The sequence below is a fragment of the Takifugu rubripes genome, chromosome 14 (genome assembly GCF_901000725.2).
Source record: "Takifugu rubripes chromosome 14, fTakRub1.2, whole genome shotgun sequence".
Taxonomy (NCBI): Eukaryota; Metazoa; Chordata; class Actinopteri; order Tetraodontiformes; family Tetraodontidae; genus Takifugu; species Takifugu rubripes.
The window spans coordinates 9,418,630-9,436,917 of record NC_042298.1 but is presented as its reverse complement, the minus strand read 5'-3'; the positions used below and the strand labels follow the sequence as shown (position 1 = coordinate 9,436,917).

The 18,288-nt window shown below is 43.0% G+C and overlaps 1 protein-coding gene across 6 annotated transcripts in view; it reads right to left on the bottom strand.

The window, feature by feature from the left end:
* gria1a (glutamate receptor, ionotropic, AMPA 1a) overlaps nt 1-18,288 on the bottom strand; it is a 57,516-nt gene that overhangs the window by 3,103 nt on the left and 36,125 nt on the right. Inside the window, exons 13-16 of one of the 6 annotated variants that reach the window (XM_029847195.1) lie at nt 8,315-8,513; nt 7,614-7,861; nt 3,968-4,082; nt 666-955 (exon numbers count right to left, since the gene is read on the bottom strand). In XM_029847195.1, coding sequence (XP_029703055.1) covers nt 686-955; nt 3,968-4,082; nt 7,614-7,861; nt 8,315-8,513 — 832 coding nt within the window. In that variant the 3' untranslated portion in view covers nt 666-685. Of the gene's footprint in view, nt 1-665; nt 956-3,967; nt 4,083-4,647; nt 4,763-7,613; nt 7,862-8,314; nt 8,514-18,288 lie in introns of those variants that run through there. The other 5 variants (XM_029847194.1, XM_003970496.3, XM_003970495.3 and 2 more) reach the window with 5 other exon arrangements.

Below are 18,288 nucleotides of genomic sequence, written 5' to 3'. Positions count from 1 at the left end.
ATTTCTCCATTTGTCTCTGTGCTACTGACTTGTTATGGGAGATAATTCTGTTATTAGCTTTTATGTGACCTTTATATGTTTCAGCTTGTTAAAAGGAAAGGATATATAATGATTTGGATTCACTCAAAATCTACAAGCGAAAGCCATTTGTCATTCTTTATGAGGGGTTTCAGCTGCTTAGCGGAGTTCAGTTTGTTGCAAAGTGTTGAACATTTTACGTTTTATGCAAATCATAAACGTTTTAAACCTGCTGTTATTGGTAATACATGTGTTAAACATAGTAAATAGAGAATAAGACTTCAGAAAGAACCAAAACAAACTGAGGTGTTTCCCTACATATTACAGCAGTTGGCAGCAGGGCCAACAGAAAATGTCAATTTTAGGTATAAGGACAATTTCGAAATCAAGTGATGCAACGACACTGCGGAGATCGGCGAGGTAAAGAGAGACTGAGCTGCAGAGGTAGACAGAGGTACAGGACAGCGTTGGCAGTGCGGTGGAAGCCTCGAGAGGCCCTACTGTGGATCACAGTCAGATGGGCGGTGGGGGAGTGGGCGGAGGTGAGGAGGCGCATGTCATCAGCAGCAGCAGCAGCAGCAGCAGCAGCAGCAGCAGCAGCAGCATCATCATCATCAACATCACGGCTTGATCACAGCGTTTCCTACCCCGTGGCTGTGCTCTGCCCTTATATCTTAACAGTGTTGTTGGCGTACAGGCCGTAACTCTGCAGCTCTGTGTAGGGGGCGCTAGCACCACTGTCTAAGGCTGAGCAGTGAAAGGCCTGAGCAGCTGAGGCAGCAGCGGCTCGTGCAGTGGACACCTTCATTCGGCGCGACTCGGTCCTGGACTTGTAGCAGAATTCCACCAGTGCCACGAGCATGGCCAGGCCCAGGCCTCCGATCAGGATGTAGAAGACCCCCGCCACGTTGCTCAGGCTCAGAGCGCTCGTCTTGTCCTGCAGGAGTGATGGGGGGGGGGGGGGTCGGCAATTAAATACAATGGTGGAAACCTTACACATATACGAGGAAACATTGAAGGCAGACGCAGCGATTCACACTCGACCACAAAAAGACCGACATTTGTAGCAGAACAGACGGCTCAAAAAGTTAAAAAAAAGTAAAAACTTAAATAAAAAATGTACATAGAGACAAGAGTGACGGTAGAAGACATGTCAAATTGACATCGCCTGTGCACACACACCTCCACACACACACACAGCCACATACACATAGGAGGGCAACAAATACATTTATAAGAAACGGTTTTTATAGACCTGTCTCACTAATTCGACTTCCTACAGTACAATGCTGGCAACAAACGATTTAGTCCAAATCTGCCAAAATTGGTCTTGGCTTCGTGATCAAAAGCTCTGCTGTTGTTGTCAGTTATTGTTTAAAGGGACTCTCCAAATTCTGCCCACGTTTAACTTTGATAAAAAAGGTTGTACTCAGCTGACTGGCAGGAATATGTATAGAATTCTTTTGAATGCAAAAAGAGTATAAATATAGTAGTTAGTGCAGTCTATAGCTGTATTGAGTTGTCTCCATGGTTAACATAATGTCCGTGTTTTCTGTCCTCATTTTAATTCTTTACCAGATCAAATTCGATTCAACTCTTGTGTAGGGGGAGAGATTACATCTATAAACTGGAGTGTTTTGACTCGTCTTCAATGATGAGCTGTGAAGTGTTTTAAACACAAGGTGAGAAAATGTATTTTGCACCTCTGAGGTTTGCTACCTGGATGAAATATGACATATTAATGAGTTTTTAGAAACTTGCTGTATTTATTGTCTTTTCACTGCACTTATCTCCTTTTATTTATATCTGCATCATTTCATTTCATCCCTGAAATTCAGCCATTTAGCTCGCTTGGAATTATGAAGAAAAACTAATTTTTAACTACTGTGAGGTTTAAGCATAAAAAGTGCCAGATTACTGTGGCAACAATATATATGACAGAGGTACAAATAAACATCCTCATATATGCATCCATACAGCAATGGCACTTCATTTTAATCCAGCTGTACATTATCGGCCTTTTTCTTTTCTTTCACAGTAGCATCTATTTACATTTATGACTATTTATAGTCTGAAATGAAAGTCATTAAAACTTAAAGCCACATAAAAGGCACTTATGGATACGTCGGCCATTTCAAGTGGATCCATTTGTGGAACGGCGAGGAGATATTAATGCCACATGGGAGCTGCAGTTAGGGTGTTTTTTGTATCTTATTGTGCCTCCTTTTGTGCTCGCCCTGAATGATTCTCAGCCTGTTGTGTATCAGGGTTATAAAGATATTTTAACCTCAAACGCCAGATGTAGAGTCGAGTCAAGTCTGCATTCTACCAAAATATAAGATGTCACCACTGTGTGAGATAAAAAGTGCAGCTACTGTTTATGGAATGGGGGAAAACCACAGGAATTTAAGTATAAAAGCAAAAATAAAAATGAAATTAAAAATGTCTTGGGAAAACAGCTTGTCTATATCAGTCTTTTGATATTCTTTTATTATTTATACCTGTATCCTCCTGACTCAAAATGCTCATCACTTTTCTCTAAAACTTTGCACCTGGAATTTGCATTAACTTGGTATAATTCTGCTCTGTTCTTCATATGTCAGTTATGAGCAATATTAATATATTTGATTGATTGGCCATTAGGTGCATTGAGTGCATTCTGTTTATTCCACTTTTATGAAAATGTGGATGAAAGTTTTTGGACACTGACACAAGTTTGTGATGTTTCAGCTGCAAAATATCAACTAATGAGCAAGAGAGAAGGAAGAATACAAAATTGTCAGCAATCATGCATTTCGCAGCAGGCTGTCATAGAGAACTGCTTGAAAACTCAAGCATCGATAGGCAGTTCAATTGTCAGACTTGGAGTGAATCGCTGCTGATCCAGCAGGTTTATCAAGGTTTAAGTCCATATTTCCACACGCCAACATGAGATTTGGCAGAGGGATTTCTATTTGGAGGACAACTTTTTTAACAGGGGCAGTAAATCTTACAACATTACAGCTCCTGCCTCCCTGTTATCGGTCCAGTATTTTCCCTTTGGGTGGGATAATTATTATATTCCATATAATTACACTCACGGTCATCATAAAACTGTGTGGCTGTGCTTTTTTCAATTTTCTAGAACGGAAGTTGTAGAAGCTCTAATAAATCACTAATCCACCAAAGACACACGCTGTTAAATGGACATGGCATCTCTGAAAACAGTAGGTCAGGAGTGGGAACAGACAGACACTAGAGACTCTGCAGAGTACTGGCCCCAACATAAGGCAGCGGTTCTTCCACATCTTACCACGGCTTTAAGTTGCAACAGCTGACATTTGAAGTTTGGATACTTGTGTTCTTGCATTTACTTTGCTGGACAGGCTCTTTCATAATTTACAGGATGGTTTAACAAGCATGTGGTATATTTACTCTCCAGGCCGATTTTTCCCGTTTTTAGAATAAGAATGCGTCAATCACCAAAATCCCTTTTGTTGTGTTGACATGTTTCCGTGTATTTCTTGTGACTAGAATTTAACTCTATGGTCAACTAACACATCTGTTCACTTATTGTTGAGACAATGAAGCTCCTCTGTGCAGCAGCAACCAGGAAGTGGAACTCACCCCTGACCGAGCTGAGATTCATGACATTTCTCCTAATAGTAGGACACCGTAGCATATGAAGCTAATCTGCGAATGAGGATGATCCAAAGGCTTTGGACTTACTTTTCTTTGACATATTCTAACAACAGACAAGTAGAGTGCACTTTTCGCCTGTAAGCAACCAATGTGCATACCTACGTATGCATAAATGTACATTGCTAATAGCTAAACTACTTGTTTAGTGCTCTTATGTTTGGGCCAATACAACAGTCTTTCTAGTGGCTGCATTTAGGGCTGGTCTACGGACAGGCCAAGGTTGTGCTTGGATATGCTGTAAGGTGACAGGTTTGGGTTGGAGACTAACCTTTCTTCCAGAGTCCTTGTTGCCACACTCCCCTTTATCGTACCACCATTTGTTTTTCAGTTTGTCTAAGACGGCTTGCTCATTGAGTTTCAACACCGCTAGGTTAACTGGGATTCTTCCAACCATAAGGAAATAACATAAATAACATATTATATAATGTTATATTATGTTATTCATTCAGAAACAAAGAGCAGCAGATATACAGAGCTTAGCGGTAAAAAAAAAGGGAAATAAAACACACGCACACAAACAATATACAGAGCAAAACACTGTTAGAAGGATCAGATAGAAAGTGATATGCATTAATACTCCATCTAGCTTGGCTGGCTCATTTCCTAAGGTAGTAGATGTGTATTACTATATCACTTTGGGTAACCGGCACACTGCTTACCCTCACACAGGCCACAGAAATTCCCAAACTGAATCAAAACATTAACTTACATATACCAGGATGGTGTGAAAAAAGTCAAAGGAATCATCACTGTGTCTTTGTTGGGGCAGGGGAGATGGTTACTCTACCCCCTATTTGGCACTTGGTATTTGCCATGGGCCCCACCACAGAGGGATTAAGTATTGCAGAGTGGTAGTGCAGCATGGGCCTGCCGGTTACCCTCACACGCCACCCACCCACTCCCGGTAGGAGGTGGGTTGCCCACAGGGTTTATCAAACTGGCTCTGACCTTGGAGTCCCCGCCCCCGCTGCCGCACTCTCCCTTGTCGTACCACCACTTGTTTTTCAATTTGTCCAAGAGGCCCTGCTCGTTCAGTTTTAACACTGCCAGGTTTACTGGGTTTCTTGAAGATAATATAAAATGGCAGATATTAGGAGACACTCTGTGGGACACGTATACAGATTGGTTGTATGGTGGTGGTGATTATGGCAACACTGACTAATGATTAGAAACTCCTGCTCAACTACTGAACTATGGAACACAGGAGTGCTGGCTCTAGATGGGGGTACATGTTAGTACGTATATCTGCGATGGGCTGGAATGCTGAGTGCCTGATACAGGAGCAGAGTCAGGTTTTACCAAGCAGGGGCCTCAGAAGGAGACAGAGCAGACATGTTAAATAGAGATGCTTTTGATGCAGAACCTTACAGCACGGACAATAGTTTCCTTTCAGTGGCACAATCATACACATCGCTATGGTAACCCGCCCATCAATATTCTAAGAGATCCTGATGAATCAAAGCCTGTGATGCTCAATGTGCAATCGCTAGCAGTGGTGAATGCCAACGGAGGCTCTGAGTGTTTTGTCGGCTTTTTGCACTTAAGTTTATTTCTCACCCAGCCTGAAAGGAAGCTACTAGACTCATGAACATAATGAATCTATAGGTGCTGCCACATCCCAAGCACCTCCAGAGGTCTGCACTGTCCCTCCCTTGGATGTGTGTGTGTATTTCCTATAGCTGACAGGCTGCAGACAAAGACTCTCTCCATCCACAAATCACAGAAAGGCAGAAACTGCCACCGGCATTTGCATAAAAAGAAGCCAAAATTACAGCCTTTGCCTCAAATCAGTGCCAATTCTTCTGTGCCACCAAAATCGACTTGGGCGATATTCTGCCTTTCTCGTTAGAGGAACAGGAGAGCCTTTATCCTCAACCGTAAATGCACAACACAGCTGTAGGGAACACAAGAATCCTGAGAGCTGGTAAAACCTCTGAGTTCTTTCTTAGCCCCGTGGATGTAGACAGACAGAAAGAAGTCAAAGTGTGTGGACATGGATGATCCAGCGACCTGCAGGCCATTGGTTAATTGAATCTGTTGGTTTGATGCAGGCAAATGTCAGGGAGGCTACTGTGGGGAATGTTAGCTGGGATGGGATAAACAGGCAGGCATGAAGGAAACGGAACATCGTACATGTGAGAAATGAATCAGGAAGCTCTGCAAATATACAAAAAGTTCAGAACAAAGTGGAATAAATGCAATTTGTAGACGGAAAACCTGAAAAATGAAGAGTCACAGTCATTTATATTCAAAGTGCTGATTTCAATTAGGCTTGGCAAGCACCGCAAATGTGATTCATCATCAAAACGCTGACTTTATTCTTATAAATTGCTTTTTCAGAGGGATGGAAAAGTGAACCAATGTTTTAGTCTCTAGGTTCATGTGACTAAACATCATTTAAAGTAAACAGAAAGTGATATAAACTATTAGATAAAAGAAAATGCGCAAAAGGGGATTATATTGAGGGCTAAAGGCAATTTCATTCAATTTATATGAAGAAAAATATAAACTCCGAAAAGAAGCTCAAATGAGCATCACTTTTGATGGACGGCGCGTTGCTGCAGGCATGATTGAAGTCATCTCTTTGAGGACAACGTGCTTCACTCATGAACTGTGACAGGTGAGCAGTCAAATTAGTTACTTTATGCTTCAGTCATTACAAAAAAGAGCCATTTCCAGTCATAAATGAAAGCAATCTGTTAATGAAACTCAATTAAGCATTTGAATGGCAACCAGGAAGCAAAAAGGCAGGATATGAGAGAGAGAATGACAGAGAGAGAGAGAGGAAATTCATATAGAATATATCTAACGTGGATATATCAATGGGGGAGATTCAACTCATGTTCAGCCAGTAATAAGGTTTTTATATCAAAAGGTATTTATTAGTGAAGTGAAATACAATTTTTTTTATGAAGTTAATTCCAGTCAGTTTCTTAACTTTGGTGGCACCTCCTGAAAAACCTCAGCCAAATCCATTTAAATGTCTCCATTTGGCTCCTCTAATCAACCTGAACGGGACATATTACAGATTGATTAAAGGCTGCAGATGCCTCCGCCCACCCAGCCAGCCACCAACCCCCCCCCCCTCTCTCTCTGCACTTTCACTGCAAATATGAATGGCAATTTGTTAAGGTGTAAATGTAATGAGAAAAGACATCTTTGCGTGAACAGATTGCTGTAAAGTACATCCAGTTTGAATTGTCATTGGTTATCACATTGAAAGTGGTAAATGCAAACATGTTTTGTACTCAAGGTGCGAGCCTTAGCCTAAGTGGAAAAGTAGCCATGAGGGTTTAGTCCCTTTAAGCCGTGATCCTGCCTCAAAGGTCCCTTTGTGCTTCTGAGAGGCACATTTACATTTTTGTTGCTTTTTCTTTTTTGTCCTTTAGAGTGAGTAATTCTCTTTGAAAGTAGATCACACGAGACCAGCCGACACAAACACTCACGGAGCAGGTTTAGGATGTAATTAGAGGAGTGGGGAGACACGAGTTGCTTAAAGGATTCTCATACTGCTACTTTACACTTGTGCTAGCACTCACAAATAAGCTAAGAAGAGGCTAGCAGCACCATGCATACCCAAAGATGGCATTAGTATTGTGTGTACAAGCAATGGTGCAAAAAAAAATGTTGAAGAAGATCACCAGGTCTATGATTTTAGATGAGAATGACCTCGGGTATGTAAAACCCGCAGTGATGTTGTTATCATTGTAAAAATGGTGCATAAATAAACCGATCAAAAGGCATGCCATTTAACAACAAGCACTAAAAAAATCTACATCTACATGCATGAATTCATCCATGAGCAGACCATGTAAAGCAGATGGGTGGAAAAAAATCAACAGGTGAAGTGAGGATGCTCATGCAGAAGAGCCAATAAGCTTTTATCCAGGCCCTGAGGACCGACTGAGGCTCACCTGAGGGGGGAGCCCTTGGGTGTCGCGATCCCATAACCTTTAGAGTCCAGGTTTCCTCCCACCTTCATAGTGTCGCATGGTTTCCTCTGCTCTATGTACTCGTTCATGGTGGACTCCAGCAGGTAAGCATACTTGCCCTTGGACTTCCTGACTCTCACCACGCCCTCGTCAGTCGTCCTGACAAACACGGACGGGTCAGCCGCCTTCATGTAGGACCACATCTTCTCAAACACGGCGATCTTGGACCTCTGAAAATTCAGAGAAAAGACGCCTTTGCGATATTTTCCTGGCAGATGAAACTTTTGCTCCAACTTGGCCAACTGACGACTTCCTTTACAAGCCGTGCGGAATTAATGAATATTAAAAGTCACGACAGCAAATTATTTCATGCGCACGTTGCCATAGTGATAGCGGCTGTCTGCCCTTATCGCTTAAAAAGGAAGCCTGTCACACTTTATGACTACGATTTCAACAGCTTTTGCTCAAGTATCATTTGTATGGATGGCTTCCATTTCAATTTCAATATTGAATCTTGCAATTTTGACATTTTTGACATGTGAAGGGAAATGATGTATGTATTAACGCAAAGTCAGCGCTTTTTTTTCTGCTTCCACCTGCACACCACAGATAGCGGCCTCACATTGGACCCGATAGTCTGGCAGGTCTCCTCAATCCTTAATGTCGGAGTCTTTGTTTCTCACCCGGAAGAATTCTTTGGTGGAGCCGGCATCCAGCGTTCCATAGGCGATCTCCGTCTGCTTGGCCAAGTCCTCGGCGCTCTCTATAGGAGACACCATCCTCTCCACGGTCAGGAAGGCAGCCAAGTTTGCAGTGTAGGACGAGATGATGATGAGGGTGAAGAACCACCAGACACCTCCGACAATCCGGCCAGAAAGAGAGCTAAAAAATGACAGCATAATGCGTTCATAAAAAGGCTTGTGCTAATACACAGCAACATTTCCTTTAGTTTCTTGGCTAATTGTGCACACAATCAAGCAGAGGGATCTATAAACCTTGTGGTTTTCACACCATCCAAATGACCTACATTGCATCACACTCCTTCTGCACTCAACACACTTCGTTCCACCATGCTTGCAGAGCTTAGTCCAATGTGCTAAGGAAAGATAACACTTCCACAATGGCACGCTCAGATTTCTGCATGCCAAATTAATCTCAATTGAAGAAAGTTGCCAATAATAATAATAATGACACACAAGCATTAATTGCTGGGGCTTAATAGCACATGTAAATAAAATAAAATAAAATAAAATGAAAAACACTTAGCTACAGCTTTGATTAAAAAAAACCCCCAGCAACAACAAAAAAACCAGTGTTTTCTGAGCAAAATCCCTTGAGTCAAATCCCTGCCTTTTCTCCCTCTTTCTCTCTTCACCTCAAAACAAGCCAGCTCGAACTGTAACAGCGGAAATCATGTTGCGTTACACATCGAGTCTCTTGACAAGTGTGGAGGCACAGAGCAGCGGAGCTTAGGCAATGGAAATGACACAAATCTGAAACAAAAAAGGCGTTTTATGATTCACCTCTGTGCCACCAAGCCAAATGAAGCGTGAAGAGGAAGGCCAGATTAAGTACGAGGGGAGAAAAAAAAAGGGAAACGCTAAAACATAATCATTTAAGATGCTTTTCAGATGACGGGTGGATGATGAAAGCGCAGCCGGGGAGCGGGTGGAAAGCAAACACAGAATGGATATAGAGCCTTTGAAAATCTGCTGGGAGAAAGCAGAGCTGCCTGCGGCTGTGTGTGTGTGTGTGTGTGTGTGCCTGCGTGCATTCTGACTTGTTTGGCTGATCACTGTTCAAAAGAGGTGTGGGCAAGGTTAAGCTCTTTATGCGCAGTGAGAACACAACAAGCTTTCTCTAAGTATCTAAGTGCAAATTTTGTACTACAGTGAACGAATGACTCACGAGCAAGTGGTCGATTCTCCTGCGATACCCTCCGGTTCACCCACCCAACAAGATAAGTTAAGATCAAATAAAATAACATGCGATTAAAACATCGACATCCTGTGGCTCGGAGGTGTTAGCATGAGAACGGCAACAAGAAAAAACTGGCCCAGAGGCTGGGCTACTGAACAAGGTCTAATTATTGTTCACAGCACTAATCCCAGCTGCAAGAACTTTCTAAAAGATCGAATGAACAAAGACAACAACAAGTCTCCAAAAACTGCCAAAAATAAATAAAACTTCCCATGGTGCATTTTGGTCAAACGACATGTGTTGCAGGCGTAGCTATGCCTTCCATTTGTCTTAAACTGGTTTTGTGGAGATGGAATTGAGCTCATTTAGAGGAGCACTGCCTCAGGTAAATGCTGCTGAACATAACCAAGCCTGTCAAGGGTTAAAGCTGAAGCGTCAGCGCCGTATCAAACTGAGGAACGTAGGTTTGATATCTGATGATTTACATTTCAATCACACTAATACTGACACTGAAATTGGTTTATTTCCTCTAAAATGTACGTGCCATCTAAAATGAGCTGCTTCCTTTGTGTATGAAAAAGCAACGACAGCAAAAAAGAGGAACATTTGCTAATAGGTTGGACCAAACTGAGTCAAACTCCTCCTGTAACTGCCGCTCATTCCTAATTAGAGTCGGAGGAGAGAGGAGGAAGTCATTCCGGTGATCGCCAGATGAGCGGCAGAAACACACGCACACACACACACACGCACACACACACCCCATTGACTCGCACACCGGAGCAATTTACACTCTGCAAACGACCCATATACTTTTAGACTGAGGGGAAATGGGGCACCTGGAGAAATCTCAAAGCAGAAGACAAAGAGGAGGAGGAGGAAGAATAAGAAGACGACGACGACAGTGATGAGAAGTAAACACGATAGCACCACCAGGGGCTGACACACTCCTCAGCTCAGACTGTTGCTGGCCTCCAGAGATGGCAGTCAACAGCTGTATAATCCCGTTCCTTTATTCTCCCCCGTTCTTTCCTCTCCGCTCCATCCACCCCACCTTTTTTACCGTGCTCTCCGCCTGTCTCTTTGTGTCCAGCGAGCGCTGACACGGGCTTGTTTTGGACCATGACGAGCCTGGTCGGCACCTTGGCACAGACACTAGCGCGCGCGCACAAAAACGCACACAAACAATGGACAATGCGTGTGTGTGTGTGTGTGTTTTGTCAGCGTAACAACCAGGTCACCATTTGCTGCGTGAGTGTGTGATGCTTGTTGGAGTGTGTGGGTGTCTGTTGGTTCTTCTCCCACTTAAGTTGAGCGGAGGCTCTGGCAAACACACGCCCGTTTGTCTCTGTTTGTTTCCTTTTGAACTGGCTGCCTTTCAGCCTCTTTTCCGCTCCTCATGCATTATTGCACAGCAGCCAACCTCGGTACCTCGCTGAAACATTAACTAAGCTGTCTTATCACAGAAGGGGAAATCTTCCAGAGACTGTAATTTCAAGCAGCCTCGTTCAATTCAATCGTCTTGTTAAGGCAGTGATTAATCAATTATTCACTCAGCCTCTTTTAGTATATTATGAAGCACAGAGACAGTAAGGAGTAGATTAAAGGCACCTACGTATATAGAAATGTTGGAGAACTGATCATTGTTGGTTAAATGGGTTAATTAACTACAAGACATTTTTGCCCCGGTAAGAAAAAATGTGGCTGTGTAAATGTGATGTTTGTAGCTTAAGGTAAAGTTGACTGATGGTTAGCTCTGGATGCACAAAAGAATTTTACATCCAAAGCGACGGTGACGCCCTCTGAGATTTGGAGAGCGCCTCCCGAACTGTAGGGGGCAGCATTCCACATGCTACGCTACATCAACTCTGGTAAAGAAGCTTCCTGTAGCTTCAGATTGGACGTTATTGCATCAGAGGATAGACTTGATTGTCAACATGTTCAGTAGCCTGAAGATGAAATGTGGGAATTTAACAGCATTCAGTGACGCAAGTCAGTGACAGCAGACTCAGTTTAAAGGGGACTTTCAGTGGATCAAGCACGACACGTGGATCGACACACTCCCTTCATTCGTTTAAGTGAAGAAAGTTTATTTTGTTAAATGAATGATGATGTTTCTGCTTAACAAACTGTAAATTTTGCTGCTGAGATGGAAGCACACGCAGAGGACAGAAAGTCTGGAAGAAGACAGGCCAGGGTATAAGATTTATTTCTATAAATCTAATATGCACAGACATTCCTTATTAATGTGTAATGACCTCAGCCTTGACTAATCATACCTGCTTTAATTTAGCAGCCTTATAAATGTGGATCCTTAGATGATGGAAAGTTGTTCTCCTGTGTTTCTCACTCAGTAACAGGCCAAATCTCTACTTTAGAAGCTTTTTCTACATTTACTATCTACTTCAAACACTTGTAGAGAAATCCATTTTGTTCTTCACCAGCCACCGTAGCGTTTCTGACAGACAAAAAGAAGGGCAGGGTCCAGCAAAGGCATTCACTTCGAGTTCTTACAACTAGATGGAACTAAAGCAGCAATAATTGAACAACTAAATATGAAGCTGTCATATTTGTAGTTATATAACAGAAATTAACAATATGTTGAGTTTGTTATGGTAGATGGCAAAATGAACCTATGCGTCAGCCTATCAGATCTGATCCAGATCTGCAATATGATCTCCACCTACAGCTTCCGAAGACTCCGCACTAGCAACATTCTCATTAGAATTCTCCTGGATGTCCTCCTCTATGTGCTATGGTAATTAGCGATGACTAATGACTTTAACAAGCGTAAAAAAAACAGACAGTAATGGGCACGTTGAAACGGATTAGAAATGACAGATCTGTGATCACCTCCAACTCTCAACAGAAATGGAGAGAGGTTTTTCACAACATCCCTTTTTTTTGGGGGGGGGGGGTGATTTGGCAGGTATCAGGAGAATAACTGTCTCTTCTAGATGCATCGGAATTTACTGTAGTTGATAAAAGGCAATTGGTGTTGAATTATTAGATATGTTCATTTTTGCACCAGTTTCCATTTTACAAAGCCGTCAAAGCACCATTTGAGCGAGTTTCTATCTCTCCACGCTGTTGCTGTCTGTCACATTACGTTAATGTTGCAGTGTCTGCAAGTGCCTGAAACAGGCAGTGACGCAGTTTCAGAGGTTCTTTTACATTGACACTGCTAATTGCTCTTTCCGCAGTTATTCCACAGAAGCCTGCCAAAGTTTGGTGTTTATAAATGTTTTATTAAGCCCCAGATTCCCAGCAGGCTCCTTAAAGCAAAACCATCCCCTAAAACATGCATAATAACGTGAGCATGTCAGGATAATTAACCAGAATTAAGTATTTATAACAGAAACTACCATTTAATGTAATTTTCCTGCCATTTAGGCCACAGTGGTTCCTGAAACCTCACGCTCAGGGACAATTTTGGCCCCCCTCCTGTGTCCCCTAGATTGAGTGGCTCAGTGCAGACAAACCAAACTGATTGAGTTGTTTTCAACTTACTTTTAGTGCACACAGCAGTTTATGCACTCTTCCATCCCTGTATGCTATCTCCTCAACCTAATGTTTTTAAATGAGGCTCTGGGGGTCAAAAAAAGACCAAATTATTCACATAATGGAGAGGACACTTGTTTGTGATTTGATAGACTCAGGATGTTTAGCTATATATTATTAGACTACCTTCCATTGTATAGCCCTAAATGACAAACACAAGGAAGCAAAAGGATTTATTAAAACATCTCTGTTTCCCCATCTGTTCTCCACCGAAATGTCAATATAACCATGCCAGTGAGTCGAAAAGAGAGCATTATGTTAATGCTGCTAGCCCACAGCAGCAAAACCAAAAGCTAGTTATTGCACTTTTAATTACACTATGGCAAAAGAAATCAGACAGCGGTACTGATCATGCTAATGTGCATTTGTTTAATTATAGAAGAGCTGATTGGAGCAATCGTTTTGCGATGTGTGGAAAACTGCGTCGGAGCGGAGGGGCAAATTAGATCCAGATATTCCTGTGGTCGTGGTGCATGTGGCTGAACGGTGCCGCGGATGCTGTCGTAGCCGCGTGCAACCTGAGATAAGTCAGAGCTGGTGAGGAGTGAGAGCTCACATCGCGCCCACACACATACGCACAGCCTCTTAGTCACTCTGGCTTGAGAACAGCAATCTGAGCGCAGGACACATCACAACTACTGACTGGAAGCTAATGCACAACCAGAACAAATGCATTTTAGCACACAACATAAAAAGGTGGCAAGCACGTCCTCAGTCACACACGAGAGCTGTTTAACACGGAGCTGCGTCGCTCTGACAGAAATCCATCTCTCTCTGTCTTTACGGTTGCCATGGTAACAAACTACACACTCCAAACAGTGCAGCTGAGCTGAGAGAGACTTCAGTCACCTCACTCCTCCGCCTCTGCCTCCTCCTACCTCTTTCCCGGTCGTTCTTTCTATACGGGAAACCACTCTGATAGATAGGATTACTGAGTGAAAGCTCATTAGGGCGTCTTTCATCAAACATGCCAGCACGCACGGACTCACAAACAGCCATCCCTGCGTCACACCTGCGCATCAGCTCACCCAGACTATTGGAAGTGTTTACTTTAGGTCAGGTAAATTTCCCATGTGGCCCGCTGGATTTGGTGTATAATTCATGGCTGCGGGGGAGACTTTCTCATACTGTCACCATTTGTTTGCACTGTCTGCTGCAGGGAACGCGTGCACGCCTCTTTGTGAGCGTGTTTTAAATGCAGATTTGGCAGAGTGCGCTCTGAGGGGATGGTATCTTTCCTTGTTTACAGTGTGGCACCTCAGTGACATCCTCTGGGGTGGGTGGCTGCTGTGAGCGAGCTTATATGCATCTATGATCAAGGGTTGCCTTCATGCAATTTCCAGATAAATAAAATATCAAGTGTTGCTGTGAACTAAACTGAACCATCTCTTAATGAATAAATGATTCCTTCCGACCCAAACTGCTTGGCAGCGCCACAATTATGTAACGTACTGGTGTGTAACATGATCTCATTTTATGAAAAAAAAGGTAAAGTGATCTGTAACGCACCGCTGTGCAAGATCAAGAATCACTGCATTTGGATTCTCCTTGGACAACTCATCAGGAACTCAATATTCACTGAAGACATACCGAGTTTGTTATTTTTGTGACACCTGGATGGAATGTAAAAAAAATGCGAGAAACTTTAAAAAACAGAACTAAAACAGCACCACGGTCAGCCTTTTAGCCCGTTAATACTTGTTGAAGACAGCTACATACAAAGACATTTGAGGGAACGTGAAAGTGGTATTTTTTTGCCGATTATCACGCCGTTGCTAGCTGGGAATCATGTGAACCCTGATAATGAATATTCTGTTTCACTTTAGAAGCTTTTCCAAATGTTAACATGTATCACGTAAACACTTGTGATATAATTATAGCACAGCCCCATAATGTGTTGGAAAAGCTTGTTATGTCTGCGTTTAATTGCCCTTATATGATAAGACCCATTATTACTTTTTAAGTCCAGCAGGTAAGCATTGAATTATTCAAAGACGTCAGCTTGTCTCTTCAGGATGAAACAACAACGAAATCTTATGACAAAAAACTCCCTCTGTGATATACTGAACCTCCCACGGTGACCAGTCCACAGGGTCCATTCTTCAGTGATTCTGACCGCCAGGCTGAAAAATGGTCGTTTGTGCCCGGCAGAGTGTAAGACGCAGGGCTGATTTATGACAGTCTACAATCATGCAACAGAGAGGCCACAGAGGTGCTGAGCAGGAGACACGACTTAACACAAATACGATGACATCTGAACTCAACAAAAATCTCTGACTGAAGGATCAGAAACCCATGAGCTTTTTTTGCTCAAACTTCTGACCTTTTTTCCACCTCTGAGACACAAGTTTAAAAACACTCCCGGCTAAATATGCACGATGTCTTGTTCCCTGCGCTTTCAAAACGGACAGGAAGCAAAGTCATGAAATGTTCAAGAAGTATGGAAATAAAACCTGGACAACAGCATTACCTTGTCTTCTAAAAAAAACCCTTAAAACTTTACAAAAAGGGTTAAGGGGGGTTTGATTACACCCTGGGTCTTTCTTAAAGGCACACACATGTTTTTCATGTGCCACGGCTGTGCCTCTTCCAGTTTCACCCCGGGGTTCAAACACATTACTGATTAGAAAAATTGCAGCTGTTAACAGACAAAGGATCGATAGATTCACTCTAAAAGGCAATTAGAAACAAACATGACCAACAAGCCACTGTCAGCACCAGTCTGCCACGTGGGGTCGATGTGACAACTCAGGACTGGGCGACAAAAGAAGGTGTTAGTGCTGATAAAAAGAGCAGGGCTGAACTGCATCTGCTCACTGTCACTCTGGACAGCTGTTGAGAGGGTGAAATAAAAAGTCCACATATGGACGAATGATAGAGAAATCGAATTCTTCAGGAGGGGCATCCAAATCAAGACGCAGCACAAAATCCCCCAAACAACACAAACAGCTATGGCTAAAAAAAACCCAAACTTTTTTTTGGAGCTTATGGGCGCAGGTGAGCATACCAGCCGAAACAGGAAGCATCAGCAATGGTATAAAATATGCCACAGCAGGGTGCAGAGCGATCTATAAGGGGATAAAGAGCAGAGCAGAACCAGAGAGTGAGAAGAGGTGATTAGAGAAGGATGGGTGAATGGATGGATAGGTGGATGCAGCCGTGTGTGTGGGCTCTGAGCCCTCCTGTCTGCAGAGATAAACACAGGGAGGGCCCAGCAGCACCGACTGGGCTTTATGGGAGCATTTGACTGACAGTGCTGACATTTAGAAAGAGCACAGTAAACAAGGTCTTGGAGAATAAATAGCAAGAGAGGACGACACCCCCCCCAAAAAAATCACCCCACTGCTGTACACGTTAATATATAAAGACCTGTCTATAGACGGCTGTGCTCTGGATGTGCATGACATAGACAGAACAGTTGATGCAGACAACCTGCTGCAGACAGAGAAAATAGCAAGAGGCTGCTTTAAATAGAACCAGCCAATAAACGCAGGGCGGCGAATTAAACATGCGTGCTGATTAATCCAGGACGCCGAGGATGGGAAATGTGCTTCCTTGGCCTTTTTGTCTCTGATTAAACGCAGGAGCATAACGACTGGAGTCCTTTGAGCCGCCTACCTGCGAGCTCAAAGCAGCTTGAGAATGTGGCGTTCCCACTGTGGGCGAGGCGATGAGTGGTTTACAAGCAGCTGCTGGCAAATCTTTCCCAATTTAAAGACAATATGTCTTATAGCTTCAGTCTCGGTGGTTTTAAAATAACTGCAGAGTGTATGATTTGATTTGATTTAGAAGTTTATACAACAGAAGCTCAACAGTTGGAGCGTGAGAAGAAGAGCTTTGAATTCAAGGTTAATTTCTGAAAAGGAGAAACAAACTTTTCATCAAAAAAGTCCTGCGCCCACTCTCTTTTCGCATTATTCTCTTCTTCAAATTCCACGTGAAAAAAATTAATTTGCAGAAGTTCAAGCAGCACAGAGGTCGTTTGTACAACAAAACCCTCAGAAGCCATTAGTGAACTTTCAACACTTCTGGAAAGACGTCGAGAGGCAATGCTACTGTGCTAAGTAGAGCAACTAGGTCACCCAAATTTTCAAGGGGAATATGGTTCCTTTAGGGCGACATTCCATAAAGTGAGGCATGCCCTCTTTTCAACACCGGGCAGAGTCAGCCAACTGGACTACTATTAACCTCGGGCTCTTGCACGTGCGCACCCACTTAAGGTGGGTAATTTTTTTTTTTTTCTGCTGATGCCTTCTGACTCCCAGACGGCCATCAAACTGAGTTGCAACCACAGGAAAATCAGAAAAGAACCATGAAATCTATCCAGCTGGGTTGGGCAGAACCTGTGTGATCTTGTGGCACAGATTCATGCACTTTCGCATGCACGGGAAACTGGACGATTTATCCACAGGGGAAGGAACAATATCAGAATGGATGATGAAATCTGTAGGAGGAAATTAATAGCTGTTGTGGATGCGTCGGCTGGCTCTACAAAGACAGGGATCGGGACAACCGGCCTCAACCGGCACGGAGTGCCACACAGTCTCCAGGCAGAAAATGCTAAATGTCAGGTGAGGGCCTGTGGGAGCAGGAGATGTGACACCTACATCATGTACTCCTGAGAACCCATGTGCTGGGTGCAGCCTTGACGGTGCTCCGAGTCCCTCTTCTCTGATATTAACGAAAACACATTTTGTAAATGTTACAAGATGAATGATAAAATGGAGTGTTTTGTGATAATTTTCGCAGCTTTCAGCGGCTCAATCAAGGGAAGAGCGAGATCCTTTAACAGAGCAGAGACACTTACGGAAATTCACCTTGTCCTGGCTGAGTGCACAGCCACTTCGATGACCTTACATGAGCAATTTTAGAATTTCTCACCTGCTTCTCTTTGTAACTCACTCTCATTCTGTCTCATGATAAGGAGTTACATGTAATTTTGTTGAATTAGTTAAACTGGGACTCAACAAAGTGGGACTCAATAAAAAAAAATTATTAATTGGATTATTATAAATATACAGTCTGCACCCCTGATGTACTACAAATCCCACAATGCACTACTGCTCTCAGACCATCCTTGCTGATTTGCAGTTTCTTTTCAAAACAATAAAAAAATAAAAAATCTTTAGCTGCGCTTAGCCTTTGGCTTCAGGGACTGGACTGGACATGGATGAAACAG